General features: G+C 39.3%; 2 protein-coding genes across 6 annotated transcripts in view; one reads left to right on the forward strand and one right to left on the reverse strand.

Annotated features, from left to right (window-relative positions):
* Window positions 1-12426, reverse strand: part of XPO5 (exportin 5) — a 50680-nt gene extending 38254 nt beyond the window's left edge. Inside the window, exons 1-8 of one of the 2 annotated variants that reach the window (XM_034991181.1) lie at window positions 12151-12426; window positions 10601-10722; window positions 9621-9693; window positions 8556-8693; window positions 8234-8416; window positions 4727-4753; window positions 4140-4325; window positions 3215-3291 (exon numbers count right to left, since the gene is read on the reverse strand). In XM_034991181.1, the coding sequence (XP_034847072.1) occupies window positions 3215-3291; window positions 4140-4325; window positions 4727-4753; window positions 8234-8416; window positions 8556-8693; window positions 9621-9693; window positions 10601-10722; window positions 12151-12255 (911 nt within the window). In that variant the 5' untranslated portion in view covers window positions 12256-12426. The remainder of the gene's footprint in view (window positions 1-3214; window positions 3292-4139; window positions 4326-4726; window positions 4754-8233; window positions 8417-8555; window positions 8694-9620; window positions 9694-10600; window positions 10723-12150) is intronic. The other variant, XM_034991183.1, reaches the window with a different exon arrangement.
* A 147-nt stretch (window positions 12427-12573) lies between these two features.
* POLH (DNA polymerase eta) overlaps window positions 12574-26161 on the forward strand; it is a 33293-nt gene continuing 19705 nt past the window's right edge. Inside the window, exons 1-4 of one of the 4 annotated variants that reach the window (XM_034991184.1) lie at window positions 12574-12834; window positions 18312-18452; window positions 18687-18821; window positions 21449-21666. In XM_034991184.1, the coding sequence (XP_034847075.1) occupies window positions 18316-18452; window positions 18687-18821; window positions 21449-21666 (490 nt within the window). In that variant the 5' untranslated portion in view covers window positions 12574-12834; window positions 18312-18315. Of the gene's footprint in view, window positions 12835-18311; window positions 18453-18686; window positions 18822-21448; window positions 21667-26161 lie in introns of those variants that run through there. The other 3 variants (XM_034991186.1, XM_034991185.1, XM_034991188.1) reach the window with 3 other exon arrangements.

Genomic DNA, 26161 nt, shown 5'->3' on the forward strand with positions numbered 1-26161 from the left:
CCCCTCAAAGAAGCACTCTAGTTCTGCACATTATATGGTCCTTGAGTATTTTGGATTAATAATGTAAACTCTAAGCATGACTGCATACAACAATGCATATACTTATAGGCATTTGTTGATACCCAGGGAGGACTTAGAGATGCATAGGAAAGCACGTAACAATTCCTTATACCACTGACAAAATTAAAAGGGCTATAATCGGGCGCCTGGGTGGCTCAGTTGGTTAAGCGACTGCCTTCAGCTCAGGTCATGATCCTGGAGTCCCTGGATCGAGTCCCACATCGGGCTCCCTGCTCGGCAGGGAGTCTGCTTCTCCCTCTGACCCTCCCCCCCCCTCATGTGTTCTCTCTCATTCTCTCTCTCTCAAATAAATAAATAAAATCTTAAAAAAAAAAAAGGGCTATAATCAAGAGAAAGAAAAGACAAGCCACAGACTGGGAGAAAATATCTGCAAAAGTCACATCTAAAAAAGGACCGTTATCCAAAATATGTAACGAACCCTTAAAACTCAACAATAAGAAAACAACCTGATTAAAACATAGGCCAAAAAGCTTAACAGACATCTCATCAAAGATAAACAGATGACAAATAAACATATGAAAAGATGCTCCACATTATATGTCATCAGGAAATTGCAAATTCAAATAAGATACCTTTCACACCTATTAGAATGGCCAGAATCCAGACCAAAGACAACACCAAATGGTGATGGAGGATGTGGAGCAACAGGAACTCTCATTCATTGCAGGTGAGAATGCAAAATGGTATAGCCACTTTGAAGACAATTTGAGTTTCTTACAAAACTAAGCATAGTCTTAACAATCCAGCAATCATGCTTCTTAGTATTTACCCAAAGGAGTTGAAAATACGTTCACACAAAGACCTGCGTGTTTATAACATGTTAAATCTAGGTGTTTATTGCAGCTTTATTTATAACTGGCAAAATTTGGAGGCACAACCAAGATGTCTTTTGATAGGTGAATGAATAAACCGGTACAACCAGACAATGGGATATTATTCACTGCTAACAAGGAATGAGCTATCAAGGCCATAAAAACACATGGGAAAATTCTAAATGCATGTTACCAACTGAAAGAAGTCAATCTGAAAAGGTTATACGATTCCAACTATATGACATTCTGGAAAACGCAAAACTACGGAGAAAGTAAAAAGATCAGATCAGTTGTTGCCAGATGCTGGGGTGAGAGAGGAGAGATGAATAGGCAGAGCAATGAGGATTTTTCGGGCAGTAAAAATACTCTGTAAGATACTGTAATGATACATGTTATTGTACATTTGTTGAAACCCACAGAATGTACAACACCAAGAAGTGAACCCTAAAGTAAACTATGGACTTTGGATGATTATAATGTGTCAGTGTAGGTTCATCAATTGTAACAAATGTACCACTTTGGTTGGGGATGTTGTTAATGAGAGAGGCTATGCATGTGGGGGGAGCATGGGAAAGCTCTGCACCTGTGCTGAATTTTGCTGTGAACCTGAAATTGCTCTTAGAAATGTAAATCTTTAAAAAAATTTAAAAAAATAAAAACATAACTTTGTGTGTCACTTCTCGAAGTCATTTAGTTCAGATGTGTAATTTCTTAGTTACTATTTTAGAATCCAAATAACTCTTTAAAAAAGGGGTGCTTGGGTGGCTCAGTCGGTTAAGTGTCTACCTTCGGCTCAGGTCATGATCTCCAGGTCCTGGGATCAAGTCCCGCATTGGACTCCTGGCTCATGTCTGCTTCTCCCTCTGCTCCTCCCCTCTCCTACCATGCGCATGCACGCTCTCTCTCTCTCTCTCTCTCATAAAAATAAAAAAAAACTTTTTTTTTTTTTTAAGATTTTATTTATTCATTTGTCAGAGAGAGAAAGCACAAGCCAGGGGAGTGGCAGAGGCAGAAGGAGAAGCAGACTCCCCGCTGAGCATGGAGCCCAATGCATGACTCGATCCCAGGCCCCTGGCATCATGACCTGAGCTGAAGGCAGATGCTTAACTGACTGAGCCACCCAGGCATCCCTAAAAAAAAAAAAAATTAAAAAAAATAACTTATTTGGTGGCAAAACCTGACCTGAAATGATGCAGGACTATTCACACTAGTAAGAATTAGTAATAACTAGTGTGTACAGCACTCATATTAGCTGTGTTCCTGAGGCAGAGTATAATGTAAAAAGCATGGGCCTCAGGGTAAGAAGACCGGGGCTCTAGCCATGTTGAGGGATAATACGGCATTACAGTTTCTAGTGCAGGACTCGAGTCTGATTGCCTGATTCGAATCATAGCTTTACTAACCAGTACCAGTAAGTAACACAACAGAGATGGGACACCTCAGTGTGAATGTCATGGTTTCTATGGAACTAAGAAATGGACCTGGGGAACAGTCAACTACAGTGGCCATCCAAAAGACATGTTATGAATTTAATTAAAAGGATCCCTTAAAAACAGAGCTAGTCTGCAGAGAAAAGAAAGCCATCATAAAAGCTGTGTAGGAATGGACAGTAAGAGATTTTAAGTAATACATGTGTATCTCACATCTTTTCAATTGTCCCTGAGACTAAGAGAAGAGTATCCAAAAAAAAAAAAAAAGATGCTATGACAGCTTTAACTGTCTTTGTAGTACAGTTCTACCTGCCTTCCTAGTAAGAAACACATTATCAGGAAATGGTCAAGTGTTTTCCAAAGCAATTAAAAATGAAAGAAAGTGGAAGCCATTATTTTAGGACACAGAATGTGTTTGCAGGTCCCATGCATACATTTCTCATCGAACACACTATTCCTGCTGCTTCCAAGAGCCTCAGCACTTTAGGCATTGATTACTTTGAGCAGGAGAGGAGGGAGCAGCGTCTGGAGTTCTGCAGTCAAGGCAGGCCCTGGGGCAGACTCTGGTCTAGAAGATCAGAGCATTCTCAGGCCTAGGCACCAGCGCTACTAGGAGGCTTGGGGATCACCAGAAGCAAACAGAATCAAGGAGATGAGCTGTCTGGGAAGAATGGGGAAAACTGTGAAAGTGACTGGGTATAGAGTTAACAGCCAGAACTTCTTTCCAGCATAAAGTCTTTAAAAAGGTTAAAAAGTTCCTTTAAGACTGCCTTTCAAATTAAAAACACTGTCAACTGACTGCCAATATTCAGATAGGAACTTCAGATATATTGGTATAAACTATAGAAATGACAAAGAAACCAGAAAACACATAGAAGAGTAGATACTCACTGTGCAGCCGAGAGTATATAATGCATGGCAACATCCCCAAATAAGACCATCAAGGGCTTCCGGTCTTCCAACTTGCCCTAGAATCAATTTTAGGGAAACACAGGTAATACAAACTCTGTTATTAAAAACCTTCAAATACTAACATCTTCTATACCTATATAATGAAATATACTGACTTCATAATCTCTCATAGTCCCAGGGCAAACTAAACACTGGAAAAAAGGCCGATTCTTTAAAATCAAAACTGGATTTCTCTCTCTTCTATTTTTAAATGTGTTGGGCAATAATGCTGATATGAAAACAAAGTAAATTACATCTAAAGATAATATTCCTATGGAGAAAAGAGTCACAGTCCCATTTGTTAGCCCAGGCCAATATAAAGCCAGTGTAGCTACCACCTAAGATTCTTTGACATAACACTGAGTTTTAAATTTTAGTATTACTTTCTTTTTTTTAAAGATTTTATTATTTATTTGACAGAGGCACAGCGAGAGAGGGAACACAAGCAGGGGGAGTGGGAGAGGGAGAAGCAGGCTTCCCGCTGAGCAGGGAGCCCGATGCGGGGTTCGATCCCAGGACCCCGGGATCATGACCTGAGCCGAAGGCAGACGCTTAACAACTGAGCCACCCAGGGGCCCCAAATTTTAGTATTACTTTCATCTTGTTTCTTCAGTGTGAAGTGCCAAGATTCATAGAGATTTCAAAAATAAGGTAGTCCAACACATCTCTGTATATGCTGCCAATGGATCCCTAGAATACAGGCAAACTACAGTCCAAAGAGGTTGGAGGCAGATAATTAAATTGGTGTCAGGTAAAAATAAATCCCAAACTTTCCAATGTCTTTCTGCCACAACGTACAATTAGACACACATACATACCCCGTAGAGACTCTGAGGATAAAAGTCAATTTGAAGTGGTAACTTACTTTTCTGCTGACTGCAATGAGAAGACACTCAGCTGCTCCCAACTGAAGTTCCTGTTCATTCAGAAGCAGGCAGAGCATCTCTAAAAGCTTACAGTTTTCAGCAGTGATATGACTCATGGACACCCAGTCAATGTAGCCTGCTAGAGTATTCAGCGCTGCGACTCCTACTCGACAGTTTGCTTGGGCCTGCGTGAAAAGAAATAACTTTCAATCATTAAGTCCTCACTAACAGACAAAGAGGCTGTGGTTATGCCTTAGCTCCTCCTATTCTCTAATTCTAAAAAGAAAACAATTTTTTTAAAAAAAAAACATACTCATGTAACAGCCAGACAGAGCACTCAAAGGTCTTCTTTTGATGCACAACTTCTCAAACAACAGCATTCTCAGTGTCTGTCAATGAGATCATACTGGCGCATGTAGCCATTTCATCTCCTCTGATAAATTGTAAATACGGCAATTCTAACTCCCTTCTACCATTGCTCAGTGATCATCTAAACCAAGGCTGAGGTTACCCTCCACTAGGTATATGCATCTCTGTACCTGAAAGCCTCAAAGAAGTCTCCTTCCAACTCCACAAGAGCTCTTACCTTTGACTCCTGAGAATTATCTGTCTTCTGAAAGAAAAGAAGTATAAGGATCCAATGTTTTTAATGAGCAAAAGGCTATGTAAGTAACTTTCCACCCACTTAATAAAGTCCCTTGAATAATGATTTTAAATACAGACTCCACTTTTAACCTTGGAAAAGAATACAAGTGCATTAAGAAAATTTAGCTACTATTTCCCCTAAGGAAAGGTTATTTGAATTTTAGCAATATGACAAAAAGTTAGTATCTAAAGAGCTTACACAAATTTGTTGCAACATTAAGTCCACAAAGACAGTTTCAAAGCACACTGTTTAGAAAGTACAACAGATGAATAAATAAGGCTCCACACTGCTAGGGATCAAAGAAATGTAATTCAAAACAAAGTATGGGCATTTTTTCATATTCAAATAAAGACAAATTATAACTAGCAAAAGAATATTGAAATGATGTAATATAAATGGAAAAAGGTGAGACAAAGTTGAATGAACATAATTTATGACCATATATGTATGGACATAACACAGGAAAATCACACACACAAAAATATCACATGCTGAATAGATAAAAATAATGTCCATTCAGTAAATGTACAATTATAACTGATTTCTACCCTTATACTTTAAATTACATAAATACTACACAATGCTTATAATTTACATGTACAAAACTATTATTTTCCAAAAAAACTTCTGAAATTAAAATGAAGAATAACTCCTGAAGACAAGTAAAGGGGAACAGAAGCAGGAATAACAACTTTTGAAGCACCTGAAAAACTCACTGCCATTAGGACTATAAAGGATTTGTTCTACAATTTCTCTTCTCAACTTTAAAAAAATACGTTTGTTAATAAAGGACAAGTATTAAGTCTTCATCATCAGTGACGGGATAGAAGTGTTAATGGGCAGAGAGGAGAACCCTCTCACACCAGCATCTACTGATGCTGTCCAAGAAGGAAAAGGAATCCAAGTGACAAGAGCCAATTCTAGTCTTTCCTCTCCAACAATTTTTCACTCCCACTCCGATCCTGTAGGTCCTCTTGGACCAGGGCCCAGGTCACTGGACAGGGACAGCGAGCCTACTCATCCTGTCGCGTTTACCATTCAACCTACCCTCCCCACCCCAACTGGGAAGGTGAAGGGATGGAAGGCGAGAAGGGGAAGGGAAGGGAGTAAGAAGCTGAGATGGAAAGAGAGAAGGGAGGAAAGGAGAGAAGGAATGGAAGAAGGGATGCAACTTCTCAAGCAAAAGACGTTGTTCCAGGTACACAAGACAGCTCCTGGTGTGCTCTGGTCTTGGACACAAGAGGTAGTCTGGTTTAACAGATGAAGGGAACTGAAACTGAGGCTAAAGAAAAACACTGCAGCGGATGTGTTTCTAACGTCTCAGACCATCACTCATCAGCCCTGCGCAGGCATGCTGGCTAGACTGCTGGGGCATCTAAGGAGTCATAATTTGTCCCCCTTCTCCCACAGATTAAATCTCCTAGGTGAAAAGGAAAAAAAATACCTCCTTCACCCTCAATACACCTAAGTTTTTAAGTGCAAGTATTTTCCTGACATTTTCTTTTGAAAAATCTTGGGGAGATATTCTGGGGGAAACAGGCCATTATAGAATGGGACTTGAAGTTCACCACAACCATTTACTAGGGGATCTTCAATAATTATTCTCTGGACCTTGTTTTCTTCATCCATAAAATGGAGACTATACTTTCTGACTCTTAGGGTTGTTCTGAAGATTAAGTAACACACAAAGTGCAAACAAGTATATGGCATATATTAGGTACTTACTCTGAGTTCTCCCCACCCCAACAGCTCAAAGTACCTTCCCATCATTTGTGTTAGTATCTAATACTTCTCTAAAAATTGCCAGGGGCCTGGGGCGCCTGGATGGCTCAGTCAGTTAAGCGTCAGCCTTCGGCTCAGGTCATGATCCCAGGGTACTGGGACTGAGCCCCACATCAGGCTCTCTGCTTAGTAGGGAGCCTGCTTCTCCCTCTCCCTGCCACTCTGCCTACTTGTGATCCCTCTCTCTCTTGTCAAATAAATAAAATCTTTAAAAAAAAAAATTGCCAGGGGTGTAAAAATAACTAATTTTAATTAATCCTATTTTGTATAAGAATATAAGAATTCTAGATCAGGGTTTTTCTTTTATTTTTTAGGTGGGGTAGGAGGGGCAGAGGGATAGGGAGACAGAGAATCCTAAGCAGGCTCCACGTTCAGTGAGGTGCCCAATGTGGGGCTCAATCTCCTGACCCTGAGGTCATGACCTAAGTTGAAATCAAGAGTTGGATGGCTTAACCGACTGAGCCACCCAGGCATCCTTAGATCAGGGTTTTTCAACCTCAATACTACTGGCATTTGGGTTGGATAATTCTTTATTGTAGAGGAACAATTATGTGTGTTACAGAATGTTTAGCAGTATGCCTGGCCTCTACCCACTAGATGCCAGCAGCAACCCCCCAGCTGTGATAACACGTGGGACAAAACTGTCCCTTGCTGAGAACTACTGTACTAGATTAATTTTCACATGGCTTTCTTCTGAAAGCTCTCTGTTAAAAATGACAATGGTTGGAAACACAGTATCTGGCTTGCCCTCTTCTGCAGAATACCTTCCCAGGAAGAATAAAATACAGGTATTTCCCACTTTTTGTAAGTTTGTGTTATGAAACTTTGATTTTTCACAAGACCCACATTAGTAGCTGTTTTCTTTAACTGAAAGAAATCCGAGGAGGATTTTCTGCTTTTACTTTAAAGAAAGGCAAAAAGTGAAAATAGCTTTCAATATTTGTTTTACAGCAAGACCTTACAGAGGTACCACTAAGTTCCTTTCCCAGGAACTACAATCAGCATCTGAGTATGGAACTGCCATAGCTTTGAACTGTGTCTGGGAGCATCTGTGCTTTATCTTGACTTATTTTGTGTGCCTGTTAGCAAGATGTGTCCCTAAGGTGTCATAAAAGCTAAGGAGAGGTTATTTTTTGGATGTGGGAATGTTCAGAAATTATTCCATATAAATTAATGGTAATTTCTTCTTCATTCTATGCTATTTGGACTTACAAAAGATTTCAAGGGAACGCTCTTCTTTCAGGTAGCAGGGGAAATCTGTACCAAGAATCATGTGGTCAAGATAAATAAAACCTGGCAATTTCCTGCAAAAGGGACCGGGACTAAATATGGCATCAAAATTTAACAGGGATGCTACCCTGACCTACCGGAAATCTGGGTTTTAAATACTTTAAACATTAAGAATTAACAATTTTTATACTGTTTTAAGAAGTTTCTTACTATAAAGGATTATTTTTTTAACATGGGAACTCACTGACCTGAGTTTCTTGGAAAATTAGTTCCAGTTCTTCCTGTCATGTTTCTCTTTTGCTTATAAAATGGTTTCCTTTTGCTGAACTAGACATCCTAATTCCTTGCTGACAGATTATTTTAACTTCAAAAAAACAAACAACAAAACCACTCATATTAGAAAATAGAACTTTTGGGAGGTGGGGTAGCCCTTACCACTTGTCGGTACTTGTTTACATTTTCTTGAAGCGTGTTAAGTAGAAAACTGAAGATCTTTTCCATGTTCTGGGTTAATGTTTGCTGGATATCCCTTCTTCTTTGAGGGGGTAGTGTCTGAAAGGTCACTACATCCTCTGCCAGTCGTAGAAGGATAAACATCACTAATTCTGTCTGTGTTTCCTGCATCAATAGAAATAAGCTAATTAAACTGAAACTTCTTTTTCACTATAGGTATGCCCAAAAGCTCTTTTCTGTTGACAAAACAAACTCCAGAACAGCCCCGCAAAATAAACGGAACTAATATAGTTATATTTCATACCCCTTGTTTGGAAAGGGTGTCCAGTTCTATTAGCATATCAGGCCAGTGCTGTGGCCACTCCCGCTTGATCATTTCTACTACAATTCGAGACAAAACATCCTTAATATGGTTCTCTTCTTCCAAAATATTCAGTGTTCCCTGAAAAAGAATAAGAGATAGTAAGAGGTTTGTAAGACTGAATTTAAGAAACCTAAAAAACCCAAAACCCTGTGCTGTGAAAGTGTACACAACTCCTCAGCAGGCTTGCTTTTAAACTAAACGGGGTAAACAAACCTGTTCTCCAGGTCTGAGTCACTTGTCCTGCATTCTCACTAACCATTTTCCTCACTCAAAGCTTAAGTAAGGGTGGCATAAAGTGACTGTCACACAGAGCAAGGAAGACATCATTGTTTTCCTTTACAAACTGAAGAGACTCTCAGACTATTTCATTTTGTAAGAGCGCCAAAGTAGAAGAGTACAGAAAGGAGGACAATAAGAAGCTGATAAAATAAGAGAGTTTGGGAAGCAAAACTAAATATTTTACCGATAGTTCTAGCATTATAAGACCAAAAAAACTATTCCTGGGACGTTGTTCTTCTGGAGTTTGATAGCGAGATTAATTAATTAGGATTTCTATCAAGTTTCCCAAGAACCAGCAAAATACAAATCCTAAATTGATAAATAGTTTTGAAGGGGATTTTTTTCTATTAAAGTCACTCAACTTTGGAGAGGAAAAGGTGGGAATTCAACTTTTCATGCCATTTGTAAAAAAAAAAAGAAAAAAGGCTGTGGATTTTAGGCATGTTTAAAGTCATATCCTAATTCCTGATACTAATTCATACTGCATATTTTGTATTGTTAAAATCATACAGTAATTCGGTTTGGAATAAAAGGAAACAAACAGCAAAGTGCAATCTAGTTTAGATCTAATAATCTTGTTCATTTGCTGAAAATGTTTCATCTTCTCTGCCCTGTTGAGCGTGCTGTTTGACCTATGTAGACCTAGTTTTTACATAAATGCTAAAGAAGTTACCCTTAGTCTAAACTACCTCTGAAACACAAGTGTTCCAACCAATCATTCCTTACATTTGCAATCAGCTCCATGACACTGTTCTTCAGATAGACCTTCTCCAATCGAGACATGCTGTTCCACCGAAACCTGGCCACCAAAATGTGTAAGGTCAAGAGAACCACATTAGAAGTCTTCATAAGAGACTAGCTTTGATTCTATGTTATATTATGCTAGTGATTTCACCAAGAAATTGTACTTTTGATTTTGTACCCTTCAAAAAATGGACAAGAACACTCTATATTCAACTAAAATGCTAACAACAGAAAAATTCTTGGGAAAAAGTTCTATATAGGAAGTGGTCCACTATTTGATATTCACACAGGATTTGTGCACAGATTAGCTTTTCCTCTTGATTTTACTGATAGGTCAAAAGCAAATATACACCTGGGACAACTGCAACAAATGTAGTTGCTTCTCAGAAAATACAATGGTGATACCACTAATTCCTCTTTTTCTGGTGCTGGCTTATGAATAACACAGAACACAAAAACTATGGCTAAGTCTTAAAAGCTGATTCTTCTGATAAATGCTAGGGGTAGGAGACTCAAGTTAGGAAGGGTTTTCAGTTTTTCTCATATAATCCTGCTTCAGATTCGCCATTCAGAGAAAGAACACACTCAAACTTAAAAAAAAAATTAAAAGTACAATGCCTAACCAGAGATTTATTACCTATACACTGTATTATTCTAAAAAGACTGAGATCTGCTGGCATATAGTAGCAGCTCAATAAATACTGACTGAACCACTATCAGATAATATATGTAGAATGCTTTGACTGTACCATGTATTTTACATGGATGAAAAAACTGAAAAAGAGGAAGGTTAAGTCTTAAATAAGAGTACTCTTGAGGCTGTGATAATCTCTTGGGGATCACTCCTTTCTTCTTGGAGATTGTTCTTTTCTACTCACCTAAAGATTATCTCTATGAGTTATATAAGAAATAAAGATTTGCTCTCTCACAGACTTCGGTGGTACTGTCCAAAAGCTCCTTACTTGACAACGTGTTCCAGGATTTGAAGGCCAAAATGTCTGACGATGGCAATTTGTGTTTTCTCAGCCAACCTCAAGCCACAGGGGACACAGATAGGGCACTTTTCTTTAAACTCTTCACAAAACTGAAACAAAAAAAGTTAGTATTTCCCTTAGGAGGCAAGAGAGAGTGGGGATTAAAAAATTTAAAAACTTATCTTACGGAACTCCAACCTGAGCTATATTTTTAAACTGCAGAATCTAGACCAATAGTATATGAGTAAAGAACTGATAAACATTCCTTTCACTTTGATAGTTATAAATTTTCCATGCTATGGCCAAATAATGTTGAAAAAAGTCTGACCTAAAGGAGTAAAAAATCATTTGTTAGAGATATACCCCTGAAGTATATAGGAATGAAATGACAATTTCTAGGATTTGCTTTAAAAAAAGTTAGGTGGGGGGAAGGAATAAAGCAAATGTGGCAAAATCTTTGTAACTCCTGAATTTAGGTGAGGGGTATATACAAGATCATTGTAGTATTATTCCCTTTACTTTTGTGTATATTTTTAATATTTTATAGCAAAAAACCAAACTAATAGAACCCAACTGTTTCTCATTCCAAATCCTGTGGCAGACATCTGTGTTTTTAAAAGTAAAGTTTTCCCCAAATGATGTTCACTCTATAAAGTTACATCATTTAAAACATACACAGCACTTAACTGAATAAAAACTTTAAAAAATATATATGCACAGGTGTTTTTCCTAATGGTCATCTCTCACATCCTACACACATAGTTTGATGTGGGAATAAGTTCACATTTTATTAGCATCCCAATTTGTATTAGCATTCCCAAACTGCAACACAAGAGTCAGTCCCAGGAGCTGAGCATCCGGATTCAAGAAAACTACTTTCAGGAAACCAAAGTGCCCTTGTTAAAATGCAAAGTAAGTGGCAGAAGTTCATCTTTGCGCAAAATAGCCTGAGAATAGAACACAGTAAAAGAACATGGGGGGAGGGTGTGGGAGAATTAGCCCAGAAATAACCCAAGACACAGAAGAGGATTAGTGAGAGGTGTAAGAATGTAAATAAAGTGGCATTAGGGGGGCTGGAGCTCGACTAGGACGGGTCAGGAGAGTGCAAGGAAACGTTTAATGCAGGGGAGACTGTCAAGAATGTAGCTGGTGTTGGGGACGTGATGGGCACGTGCGCCACGGGAAGCCTAGGGGATGTGGGGCTTGGGGTAATAAAATAGAAGCATCCGGCTGTGGTGCGGGCAAGACTGAACAGAAGTGGGGAAAGGAGAGGAGAGGGCAGTGGGAAGTGGTAATAAGATGAGAAGCAGCAAGGAACCGGAGAGTCCCGAGAGAAGGGGAGGCGCGGTTAGCAGAGAAAGCCCGGAGTGAGAAGAGGCGCGGAGGGCGGGGAGGGGAAAGGCTAAGGCCCCCCGGGGTTGCGGTAGGAGGTCCAAGGGCTGCGTGGGCGGGAAACCAGCAGGGCTTTGGGCTGCGGGGGGACCGCTGGAGTTGGGGGAGGGTCTTGGGGCAGGCCCGGGGCGCCAGACCCCGTCTACCTTGAGGGCTTCCAGCCGATAGCGCTGGGTGGAGCTGGGGTCCATCATGACCGTCACCGCTTTCACCAGCTGCTCACACAACGCGTTCACTTGATCCATCGCCATGGCCAGTGCCACGCGCCACGAGCGCGGACCACGGCCGTCTCGTGAGCACGAGGTACCGACCGCTCCCCTCGCGGGACCACACGCTGGTACTGGGCCGCGGCTGGCTGGGGGGTGGGGAGCGGGAGGAGGAGCGTGAGCTGCAGAAGCTCCAGCCTGGAAGAATCGGGGGTTGCGCACGCGCCCGACTCGCCACTGCGCACGCGCCCGCGGAAGTGGCGGCTCCGGGATGACGGTTTCTTCTCAGTGGGCGGAGCGGAGGACGGAAGGGCAGCAGTGCGCAGGCGCGTCAACGGCTTTTTTTTGCTGCGCGCGCTGTCTAATCTACATTCTGAGGGCTGGCCGCTGAGCGCGTAAAACCTCCCTAGACCGGTGGGGTAGTGCGGACCGCTCCCCAGTGAAGGGTCGTCCGTGACCTCTGGTCCGTTTCTCCGGCAGCACGGGGAATAAAGCTCTCGAAACCGACTGGTCCTGTCCCGGAAAGGGGGCAGATATTCAGGACCCCTTCATCTTCCAGTGGACAGCGAGCCCGGCATCTTTGGCGTCCGTGGTTGGCAGTTTCTCCAGGTGCTTGCTACATTGGTAAGAGGATTTAGAACCGTTCGGTATCGCTGTTTTCAGACTTAATATTTTGGCTATTGGTTTTATGCTATAGCAGTGGCTGGTGGTGACGTTGGACCCAAATTCGGTGAAACAAACGTATGCTCACTGAGACGTAAGGCCCCGGTATGGTCCCCTAAGAGGAATTTTCTTGTGGGAAAACGGCATTTTCGCTAGATGAATAATTATAATTATTGAAGGCTTGTGCAGTTTGGATCATTTGAAGTGCTACAGATAAGACTTCAAAACAGTGTAATCCTTATTCGGGAAGGGGGTTTTTGGCAGCGAGTGTATTTCATTATTTCATCTTTAAAAAGCTCTTGCTTTCGGGCGCCTGGGTGGCTCAGTTGGTTAAGCAACTGCCTTCGGCTCCGGTCATGATCCTGGAGTCCTGGGATCGAGTCCCACATCGGGCTCCCTGCTCAGCGAGGAGCCTGCTTCTCCCTCTGACCCTCCTCTCTCTCATTCTCGCTCTCTCAAATAAATAAATAAATCTTTAAAAAAACAAAATTAAAAAAAAAAAAAAAGCTCTTGCTTTCTCCAGCATAATACATAAATTGAACACTTCAGCAGCTTCATTATCTGTTGAAGTTTGCATATTGGGTTTTGTGTTTGTTTACTCAGTAAAATGTTTGGACTTAAATCACTGCTTCCTATTCAAACTACATTTCTGCTATTTGCATCTAGCATGGTACTTCCGTGGTGGTGGTGGGGTGGATGTGGGTGTATGTGTATGTGTGTGAGAAAATGTGTTTACTGTTTTTATTCTGGTATTATCTGTTCCAGTGCAACACAAAACCCACTTCCTTTCAAGCAAGGTGATTTCTGACATGTTATGGTTTTAACTTACAAATGTTTAAAGTTACACATTCTTCCAGTTTTCAGTGAGTGAAATTTATAAGGAATTAATGCCTTGATTACTCAGATTTTTTATTCATTGTTTTCTTTCCAGCAACTTCTGTCATTCTTAGTTGCCTGCCACTTTTCTCAAGGTGAATGTTAATTGTTGACCTTTTTTAATACAGTCCAGTGCTTACTCAACTGTATAACCTATGTTTCTCATATTTAAATCATGAATTACTGGTGTTTCCATAAGTATCTTATTTACTTTAGGTCAGTTGTTTCCAATCTCTGCTACATACTAGAACTGCCTGGAGAGCTTTTAAAAATCACAATGCCCAGGTCACACCCTGTTTTGTGCTCTCTTGGTCTATTAGTAATAAGGCTTTAAAATAATAAATAAAATAATATTTAAGTAGCATTGGTATTTTGCTTCTACTACCAGACATCCTAATTTAATTGGTATGGATGTGTTTTGTGCTATCTCAGCCTAGCGATCGTAATGCTAGGGTTAGAAATGTTTGGGGGCACTCACCTGGGCTCCAGTGAGCTTCCCACAGACATCTCTTTTCAAACCAGTGTTCTTATGGTTCTTAGTATGATTGCAGGACACCCTTTAGCAGTGACTCGCAGGAAACTTTGAAAGAAAAAAAAAAAGTTTATTCCTTACAAGCCCTGGAGCTTACAAGACAAACCAGTTGGGCACACAGCACAGTTACAGGTAGAGAGGGAGCAAGCTAGAACAGGCCCGGGGTTCTGCTTTTACTGGGATTGAGGGTGGCGATCAAGAGTTTCATCAGTGAATTTAAAAAAGAAGAGCAGGAGGGGCAGCCTGGGTGGCTCAGTCGGTTAAGTGTCTGCTTTGACTTAGGTCATGATTTCGGGATCCTGGGATTGAGCCCTGTAGGGGGCTCCCTGATCAGTTGGGAGTCTGCTTCTCCCTCTCTTCTCCCCGTCCGCCCCGCCCCCCGTCCCCTCTCTCAATCAAATAAAATCGTTAAAAAAAAAAAAAAGTGGGAATTTAAAGTACAGGAAGAGAGAAAATGGAAAACAAAAAACCAAGCACCCAAAAAATGGCCAGTTATTGAAATCAACCAAGAACTCTAAAACAAAGGAGTCTTAGCTGGGGGAGGTGGTCTGGCACTTTATCTAGTCATTTGGCTGGCTATGTGTTTATTCAAGATAGTCATCTTGGAGCAGATGCCTCAGCAATCCAAGCTTAAATCAGGCATCTCCCTTATGAAAAAGGGGTGGGGGAGAACAACTGTCAGGGTTTACATAATAATCTACCCTGTGATGCCAGAGTCAATGATGAGGACATTAACTACCTGGATAGCTGGTATGTTAAAAGTTATATTTATATAAATAATTATACAGGTCATAGTTTGAAATCCAGTCTCCAGCTATTGTCCCAAACTTGAAAGGGTCCAGCCATGAAAATAGGTCAGTGATCCTGACTATTTAGCTAGCCCTGGAAATCTGTTCAAGGATTTGGGTAATATTGTGAAATATTTTAACATCTTCAGCCATATGGTATAAGTAGGTTTGAGCCTGTCCAATACCTATAAATTTAGGTGAATTCCTCTCTTGAGGTTCCTAAAACACCCTGAGGTTCCTGGGCTTGCCAGGAAGTGACCTTCCTTAGGAAGGCTATTGGGAACTCTGTAAGCAACGTAGCAGGCTGATTTTTCAAGGGGCTTTATTGGCTCCATAAAGTCAACCTTAGTTCCTTAACTATTATATCTATGTATGTCTTTCTCAAATATGACATTCCACTGAAAGTCTGGGTAATATAACCAGTTTCCCTTTGTGTCTGGTTACAAGATGAACAGATTATGCAGATAATTATATTCCCATGAAAATAAGAATATTCACTGACATTTTTTAGTTCTGGAGGGATCAGGTAGGGAGAAAAAGTAATTGTTTCATCTGTGTTCTCTAAAGGATACTTTACCAAATTGCTAAGAACCAACAATGTTTCATACAAAAAGTCATAAAAATTATAATCATCCTCATCAGTTCATTCAGTCCCATGGAATTCTTGTTGATTTTTTGTTAACAGTTTTATGAAACCATCAGTTTCTCTATTAGTGTCCTGTCAGTTCTTACCCAGTTCAGTGGTATGATCTAAAAGTTATCAGAACCTGTATTCTAGAGTACTTATCAGTGTCCTTTACATGAATTTCTGAAGATGAAACACATTTGCAAACAACTCTAAATGACAAAAGACTTAAAAATGTCCATAGTTAAAGATCCTGAGAGTTCATTATAATGCATTTGGCAAGGAAATTTGGTATTTTTGTGACACATAACATTTTTTAGAGAGGGGGAGGGGCAGAGAGAGAGAGAGAGAGAGAATCCCAAGCAGACTCCACACCCAGAGCCCAGCATGGGGCCAGTCTCACAACCCTGAGATCATGACCCGAGCTGAAACCAAGAGTCACTTAACCGACTGAGCCCTGGCACCCCAAGTGACACATAACATTTTAAAATGATAACTTTTCAAAATGATAATTGGAATTAAGATAGATAATATATCAGAATTTTAGGAATTTCATATAGTTTCTTGAACACTTGTATTTCCATACAAGGATATGCATAAAGAAGGTTTAGCATTATTTCATATTTGACACTGCTTCCCACATAATTTAACGTACCATACAGGTTAACCCCACTATCTGAAAGTAGAGCGTTCCTTTTTTTTTTAAGAATTTATTTATTTATTTATTTGAGGGAGAGAGACCGAGATAGCAAGAGAGAGCACAAGCAGGGAGGAGAGGGATAAGCAGGCTCCCCGCTGAGCAGGGAGCCCCATTCAGGGCTCTATCCCAGGACCCTGGGATCATGACCTGAGGCAGATGCTTAACCGACTGAGCCACCCAGGCACCCCATAGACCAAAGTGGTGTAAAGCAAAAAAGCAGTTACCATTTGTTTATATGGAAAAGTTTTTGAGCATTCTCAGACCTAAAAAATAACCTCTCTTAAACTTTTCTGATACCTTAGGACACATTTTGCCATCGGATCCACAAAATAAATGAAGAGAAAGCTCATGTGCTCACATAGTCCACAAAGCTATGGCTGTTTGGTATTGAGATGCTGAGTGTAGTTTCTGGCGAAGGTTGTCAAAAATAACAAAAAGGTTGAAACCCCTTGATTAAATAGGATCACAGGTCATTGTGAAACAATACTTAGTTGTCCATTTAATCGAAGTGACAAAGACTTTGCAAGCAAATATGGCAAGTTACATAGTTGTGAAAAAAACAAACAAAAAAACTTTAGCTCTTAATAGAGAAGACTCTGTTTTCTATAATGAATGACTTGATAACATGAAGCACAGGAAATTATTTTGACGAAACAGAATCTTTTGTTTTCTAGGCAGATTACTTAAAAAGGTAAAGAAAAATTTATCAGGAGCAGACCAGCAGTTCAAGAAAACACTCTTCGTAGCAAATGAAGGAAAATTAAATTTTTGTTTACACAAATACATTATTGGTATTAAAGCTTATTTTTTTAATAAGATTTTTATTTATTTGTCAGAGAGAGAGCACACAAGCAGGGGGAGCGGCAGGCAGAGGGAGAGGGAGAAGCAGGCTCCTCACTGAGCAAGGAGCCGGATGTGGGACTTGATCCCAGGACCCTGGAATCATGACCCGAGCCAAAGGGAGACATTTAACCGACTGAGCCACCTAGGCATCCCGATATTAAAGCTTATTTTTAAAAACCCTTATAATAATTCACTTTTTAAATTTATTTTATTATTTAAAAAAAATTTTTTTTTAATTTTATTTGGCAGAGAGAGGGAACACAAGCAGGGGGAGTGGGAGAGGGAGAAGCAGGCTTCTCGCCGAGCAGGGAGCCCGATATCAAGTATATAAGGTCTGTTCTCCCAATCTACCATCCATACCTTTATCTATGTTTTTATATGAATAGTATGTAGTATTTTTTTGTCTTAAAAAGTTTACATAAATGGATAGAAAATCACCATTAGAACACTGTAAAGTGTTACAGGCGAGACCCACTGATAGGTGCTTAATGGTTGAAAGTTTGAGGAAAACCAGGATATTTGCATAATCTCAAAGTATCTCCCCTGAGATAACAATTACAAAAGTAAAAATAACTTTACAGTGAGAAACCTGGCAAACACTATCACAACCAAATGATCATGGTTAACACCATGAGTAATAACACATTTTGATGTCATGTACCTCTTCAATATGATATACTGAGAAGAGTACATCACTTCCATAATATTCTTGCCAAAAATGTATAGCCTTAATCTAATCAAGAGGGAACATTGGACAAGCCTAAATTGAGAGAGATTCTCAAAGTAATGGACTAGTTCTCTTCAAAAGTGTCAAGGTCATGAAAAATAGGGAAGACTGAGGAACTGTCACAGATTAGAGAAGACTAACGCGACATGATGACTAAGCTTTACTACCTTCCTAAAATTGTACCAATTTATTTATTTATTCTCCTAACAGCAGTATATGAAAATGCCTATTTCATTCTTGTTAGTATCCATGCTCATGATAATTCAACAATGGAAGAACAGAAATAACAGTTTTCCTTGGCACTTTGGATTAGGTGTCTTTTCTGACCATAAAATATTGTCTTACAGAAAAATGGCTACTGGACAGGACCGGGTAGTTGCCCTAGTGGACATGGACTGTTTTTTTGTTCAAGTGGAACAGCGGCAAAATCCTCATTTGAAGAATAAACCTTGTGCGGTTGTACAGTACAAATCATGGAAGGGTGGTGGGTATGTATCATAGTTATTGTAACTGTCAGCTATTTTATTCTATAAGAATACATGGCAGTATGTTAGGTCCTGTTTTTGAGATTTCTGAACTGTGCTGTTTGAGATGGAATAGTGGCATCTGTGACCAAAAAGTTTCTACTATTATGTTTATAGCCCGTTCAGTTAAATTTTAGTTATTTTTGTTTGTGATCGTGTAATATTTTTCTGTTTCTCTTTTTTTTCCCCTAACCTTAGAATAGTTGCAGTGAGTTATGAAGCTCGTGCATTTGGGGTCGCTAGAAGCATGTGGGCAGATGATGCTAAGAAGTTATGTCCAGATCTTCTACTGGTACAAGTTCGTGAGTCCCGTGGGAAGGCTAACCTCACCAAGTAAGAAGAAAAGATTGTTTAGGGGAATGGAAGAATTGGAAACAATATTCTGTGAGCCTAGGAACTGATGTTTCAAATTTGTTTTGTATAATTAACACCGGACAAAGTTCCTTTGCACAGCCAGCTTTACTCTCTGACATGAAAATAGATTTGGTACTATGTTTCAGGAACAGTGCAGAGTCATTACAGCCTATAACAATTGCTGCCCTTAACACCCTTTCAGTTCCTTAATTGTTTAAGAATTGGTGTTAGAGTTAAAACTTAATACCAATTTCCATGTTCTTAGGCCAAAAGTCTGAAATGTTTGAAGTAATTAAATTGACTGAAACTAAGCTCTTCCAGAGAAGGATGAGTCAAACTGACATTGTAGTGCAGTATCTAGAATTACTTGTTAGAACTGAACAGTCTCAAAGGAGATTACCTCTGTGTTTGAAGTGAGCTGTCGCTCCCCAGATTGTAGGACATTAGTCTATATGGGCATAGCTAAGTTAGAGGTTAAGTACAAGCTCCAGCCATTATAATAATCCTTATAAATAGTATATATTGAGCATTTGTCCTATGCCAGCCTGTACAAACTCTCGATAGGCAAGATCTCTTAAATCTCACATTATTGTAAGATAGGTTCTAGTATTACCCACCCCCACCTCCACAAAGAAACAAGTTTAGAGAGGTTAAATAATATAAGTTCACACAGCTAGGAGATAGAAAACTGAGGATTCAGGGGTTTTTTTAGATTTCAGTAGCCACATTCTCACAGTATATTCTACCATGTAGTGTGGTGGGTAGGGATCATGATTTGACTTAAGACTTGAGAATTCACCTATGAATTACAAGTCTAAAGGTGGTGTGCCATAAGCAACTTCACCTTGGAGTTATTGTCAGAAGAGAAGACAGATTTGACTGAAGATTAGTATCTTAACCCTAAAGTAAAATTAACTCAGCTAATGGACATATGCTACACTGCATTAGGGAATAGAATTTTATGCTGGTAAAGACAATGTAACTTCCCAGAAATATAGTTGACTTCCGAGTATGATTTTGAAAAGCTGCATGCTTTAAACTGGATCATTTATTTTCCTTTTAAAATCTTCATCAAATGGGACACCCGGGTGGCTCAGTTGGTTAAGCATCTGCCTTTGGCTCAGGTCATGATCCCAGGTTTCTGGGATCGAGTCCCACATTGAGCTCCTTGCTTGGCAGGGAACCTGCTTCTCCGTTTGCATGCCACTCTCCCTGCTTGTGTTCTGTCTCTCTCTCTCTCTGACAAATAAATAAAAATTTAAAAAAAAAATCTTCATCAAATAATGAACAAAGCCGTTTACCAAATTTAGGAGTTTTAGTGTATAGACCAGAATTATTAAGACCTGGCAATTTAAAATTATTTTTTTAATAATTAACTTGTGATACCAAGTTATAAAATATGATTTGCAGAAATGTATACACATACATTTTATCAAATATTCTTAAGATACTTTGGAGTAATTTGCCCAGGAGGCTGTGAAGGAACACCAACTACTGCAATAAGGTGTTCTTTCCTCACTCTGTGTGTGTGTGTGTGTGTGTGTGTATCATGTTCTCATGCTCTTGCACATGCTTGTACTCTTTTATTTCCTTTGAGGTCTGACTATCCTCTTTCCAGCACAAATAATGATTAAAAGGAAAAAAGCCAAATATTTCTCTAATTCTTTTGAGGATGTTTTAGAACAATAATTATACTAGTTTTTATAGATGTCTTTGTGAAATGGTGCAGATATTCCCATTTTTATGATAGATTTATCAGGAACAAAGAACTTACTTTAAATTCCATAGCAGGTTCAAAGCAAAGAAAATATGCACATATTGCCATAGGAAACTAGCTATCTACAGCCAGAAGAGCTGCTTGTTATGGTTTAAATAGAAGGTTTATGGTGAAATTGGTATCCCCTGGGGAAGGCTGTCACCACATTCTAGGCATTTATCTTCAATTTGATTATTTGAATGTTGGTATACCCAGAAGTGAAGTGATTGGACTTAGTTGGTTGGATGTGTGTGTGTGCGTATGTGTATATATGTAGCAAGAACCAGCTCACATATTGATCCAACTCACTGTTGACTGAAGTATAAAATCCATATGTCACTTTGTTAATTTATAGTGAGAAGTACTGTCTTGAGAAAGGGACCAGATACTTGGGTTCATGAATCAGGGCCGTGTTTCCTGTAAATTATGTCTTATTTGAAGACAAAAGTAGAAGTAGAAAATACATAGTGGATATATGAAAATAACAAAAAGAATAGGTGATCTTAGTAAAATGTAGTTGAACAAGTTTGAAGCATTTCTTTCCTCTTTGGAGAGATCCACAAAAACATGTTTATGGTCTGGATGCTTTCCACCTTCATAGTGCTAGAGTCACTAAACATGTTTGCCTCCATGGTTCTTCTTTTTCTTTGCTTCTGTTACTGACCATTTGCCTGTTCATTGACCCCTTCATTTGGGTTACCTCATTTCTGCCCAGCCATTCCTCCCTTTAAGGAGACCTTACACTGTTTATTTATATGATTCCATTATGAGATGAAGGGGATGGGGGCTGACAGTCTCAATGTTGCCTTCATTTATTGCTTACACATACGATAATTCTTATACTTTTTAGGTACCGGGAAGCCAGTGTGGAAGTGATGGGGATAATGTCTCGTTTTGCTGGGATTGAACGTGGCAGCATTGATGAGGCTTATATAGACCTGACCAGTGCTGTACGAGAGAGACTACAAAAGCTACAAGGTCAGCCTATCTCAGCTGAGCTGTTGCCGACCACCTACATTGAAGGGTTGCCCCAAGGCCCTACAACAGCAGAAGGGACTGATCAGAAAGGTACTTCCGTAGCGTCATATGCTTCTGCTTCCTGCCTTTGGAATCTGCTTTGCTTGGTCACGCTGATCCTTCTTGGATTGATTGAAAGGAAACTTAAACTACAACCTGAATGAATCACAAGGACTCGTGTGGAAGGATATACAAATTCTCTTATGTTTCCAGGCATATGGATGTTGAGAAGCTGTGAAATCTGTATGAAATCAAGTTTCTATTTAGATATAAACTAGAGCAGGTTTTTCTTTTTTTCTTTTTTTAAGATTTTATTTATTTATTTGACAGAGACACAGCGAGAGAGGGACCACAAGCAGGAGGAGTGGGAGAGGGAGAAGCAGGCTTCCCACTGAGCAGGGAGCCCGATGCGGGGCTTGATCCCAGGACCCTGGGATCATGACCTGAGCCGAAGGCAGACGCTTAACGAATGAGCCACCCAGGCGCCCTAAACTAGAGCAGGTTTGAGTTATCAGTAGACTGAGCATTTCTGTCATTTGTAGGTTAATTTATAATGCAGTAACTTGGTTTCTTTATCATTTAAGTTGGTTTTTTTTAAGATTTTATTTATTTATTTGACAGAAAGAGAGAGCGCACAAGCAGGGGGAGCAGGAGAGGGAGAAGCAGGCTTCCCGCAGAGCAGGGAGCCCGATGCGGGGCTCAATCCCAGGACCCTGGGATCATGACCTGAGCCGAAGGCAGACGCCTAACCACTGAGCCACCCAGGCGCCCCCATCATTTAAGTTTTTTTAAGGGGGACCTCAAGTATAGGGAGTTGTCACTCAGAATTTCTGATCAATTTATAGTTAAATATTGGGGCGCCTGGGTGGCTCAGTCAGTTAAGTGTCTGCCTTCAACTCAGGTTATAATCCCGGAGTCCTAGGATCAAGCCCCATGCAGGGCTCCCTGCTCAGTGGGAAGCTTGCCTTTTCCTCTCCCTCTGCCCGTTCTTTCCTCCCACCCCCGCTTGTGTGTTCTCTCTCTCTCTCAAATAAAAAATGTTTTTAAAAAATATACAGTAGGGGTGCCTGGCTGGCTCAGTCGTTAAGCGTCTGCCTTCGGCTCAGGTCATGATCCCAGGGTCCTGGGATCGAGCCCCTCATCGGGCTCCCTGCTCTGCGGGAAGCCTGCTTCCCCCTCTCCCACTCCCCCTACTTGTGTTTCCTCTTTCACTGTGTCTCTGTCAAATAAATAAATAAAATCTTTAAAAAAATAAAAATGTATATATAGTAAAATATCAGTGGACTGTGCAATGCCTCTCTCATTTTATTTATTTTCCTTTCCCCTTCATAGTGATTTCCCCCCACTCCCTCCCTACCCAACCCAGCTTCTGGCACCCACTGATGTGTTTGGTGTATCTTTTTAAATGTGTATGTCTTTACAAATTGTACAGTGTTGCTTTGTGTATGTGCTTTTAAAATTTGTGCTTTTTAATTAAAAAGACAGTACTGTGTTATAGATCTTATTCTTGTTTTTTTGTTTTTGTTTTTTTTTTAAGATTTTATTTATTTATTTGAGAGAGAGAATGAGATAGAGAGCATGAGAGGGGGGAGGGTCAGAGAGAGAAGCAGACTCCCTGCTGAGCAGGGAGCCCGACGTGGGACTCGATCCCAGGACTCCAGGATCATGACCTGAGCCGAAGGCAGTCGCTTAACCAACTGAGCCACCCAGGCGCCCTTATTCTTGTTTTTTATTTTTTTAATTTTAATTCCAGTATAGTCAACATACAGTGTAGATCTCATTCTTTTTCTTAATTTTCCTTCAGTGATGATTTTATAGATCTTCCCATGTAGTTGTATTTATGTGTAATTGATTGCTTTTAATTGTAATCCATGGTATGGACCTATCATGTTTACAGACCAATCTACTAGTGATGCACTCATTTGTTACTTTTTTTTTTTTTTTTTTACTGTTTATATGATAAATATCCTCATTCATCCTCTTTTGGACCGATGCAGGGGTTTCTCTGAGAAATGTTTTTAGGAGTGGACTGTTAGGTCATAAGGCATACACATACTTAGTTTCACTAAATACTGCCAAATCATTTCCCAGAATGGCTGTAACAGTTACCCTACTCCTGAAGTACACAAGAATTCCTGTTGCCCTCATATCCTCACCAGCAATTGCTATTTTCTAATGTTTAAAAATATTTTCAATGTGATGGCTATAAAGTGGTATTTCATGTTTGGTTTTTTTATCCATTGATTTATTTAATGAACTCACAACTTATCTTATTCATTGGGTTACAATCCATTATTACTATTATTAATTTCAATGCTCAATTTGGCCTGAATTTTGCAATGCCTTCCCTTCAAGTTGGTTCCTGTATTGTTTTTTTTTTTTTTTTTTTTAACATAAAATATATTATTTGTTTCAGGGGTACAGGTCTGTGATTTGGTATTTCTTGTTTTTGGTTTGTTTAAATTTATATTTCTCTATTTACCAATTGAAGTTGAGCATTTCTTCATATACTTGTTAGCTAATTGAGTTTCTACTTTTGTCAATTGTTTATTTATAATCTTTACCCAATTTATCGTTGGATTTCCTGCCTTTTTTGTTTTGCAGGAGTTCCTTTTATATTGCAGTTATTAGTCCCTTTTCTATTTTTGACATTGCAAATATCTTCTCCCAAATCTGTAATCCACAAACTTTGTTTATGCTATACTTTGTTGAACAAAATTCTTTTAGTCCATCAATTTTTCACCTAATGGTTTATGCATTTTGAATCTTGTTTTAGACATCCATTTCTACTAGAAGTTCATTAAGACCTTTTTCTACACTTTCTTTTATTTGCCTTACAATTTATTTTTAGGTTTTTTTGACTATGTGGAGTTCACCTTTTTATTTGAGTTTATAAATAAAATCTTATTCTTACTATTTTTATTTTTTAATGTTCTTACAATTATAGAGCCTGTCTTCCAAACAATTACTTATTAAATAATTCATTCCCGACTTCACATATAAAATATAACTGGGTCAATTTCTTTTTTCTTTTTTTTTTTTTTAAGATTTTATTTATTTATTTGACAGAGACAAAGCAAGAGAAGGAACACAAGTAGGGGGAGTGGGAGAGGGAGAAGCAGGCTTCCCACCGAGCAGGGAGCCTGATGCGGGGCTCGATCCCAGGACCCCAGGCTCATACCTGAGCTGAAGGCAAACTCTTAATGACTGAGCCACCCAGGCGCCCCTGGGTCAATTTCTGTAGTATCCCATTTGTCTGTCTGCTCCTGCTCCAGAAACACACTTTTTTTTATTACTGTTTGTAGTATATTTGGTTAAGGACTCCCCTCTGCTTTTGTTGTTCAAAATTGTCTTAGCTATATATGTGCCTTTGTTGCTTAGTGTGCATATTAGAATACATTAGCTGAACTCCTCAAAAAATTGTGATGAGATCACATTGAATTTATATATTACAGAGGATAGTTATCTTTTTTTTTTTTATATAAGTAGGCTCTATGCCGTGTGGAGCCCAGCACGAGGTTTAAACTCACGATCCTGATATCAAGACCTGAGTTGAGATCAAGAGTCAGACTCAACCAACTAAGCCACCCAGGCAACCCCAGAGAGGATAGTTATCTCAATGTTAATTTATGCCATCCATAAACATATCACCAATTTTTAGGTCTTCATTTGTGTCCCTTTTAATTTTTTTTTTTTAAGCTAAAAAGTTTTAGCTGTTGTAGTATTTTTACTTTTTCTGAGATCTGTAATCCAGTATATTTGCCTTTCTCTTTCTCATCTACACCTTTATTTGATATAATACACATAAGTGTACAAATCGCAATTGTATGCCATAACTAATTTTCACAAAGTAAACCCACCTTTTTAAGAACCACCCAAATCAAAAAACAAAACCAGAACCTTAGAAGGAACACCTGCCTACATTTCCAGTCACTATCCATTCCTCTTCCCATTCTACAGTAACCACTGTCCTGATTTCTATTTAGCTTATTTTTGAACTTTATAAAATTGAAATCATTCAGTGTATATTTAAGTCTGGCTTCATTTGGTCAACACTGTCTTTGTGAGATTCATCCATTCTGTTGTATATAGTTGAGTTTGTTTATTCTCATTACTGTGTAGTATTGCATTACATGAATATACCACAAATTATCATTCCTACTGCTGTTGGATATTTGGGTTGTTTCCAATTTGGGGCTACTAAGAATAGTGCTGCTATGAACATTCTTATAAATATCTTTGGTGAACAAATGTATGCATTTCTGTTGGGTATATGATTAGAAGTGTTCAATTGTAAGATTTCCTAAAACCAGTTTTAGTTTGCTTATAGTCAGCTTTAGTAGGTACTGCCAAACAGTTTTCCAAAATGGTTGTACCAATTTATAATCCCACTAGTAGCATATATAAAAGTTCCAGTTGTTTCACATCCTTTTCAGCACTTGCTTTTTTCCTCTTTTGCATTTTAGCCATTTTGATGGGTGTGTAGTGATGTCACTGGTTTTAGTTTGTTTGTCGCTGGTCTTAATGAAGTTGAGCACCTTTTGTA

The sequence above is a fragment of the Mirounga leonina genome, unplaced genomic scaffold (genome assembly GCF_011800145.1).
Source record: "Mirounga leonina isolate KUSES-001 unplaced genomic scaffold, KU_Mleo_1.0 Mir_53, whole genome shotgun sequence".
NCBI lineage: Eukaryota > Metazoa > Chordata > Mammalia > Carnivora > Phocidae > Mirounga > Mirounga leonina.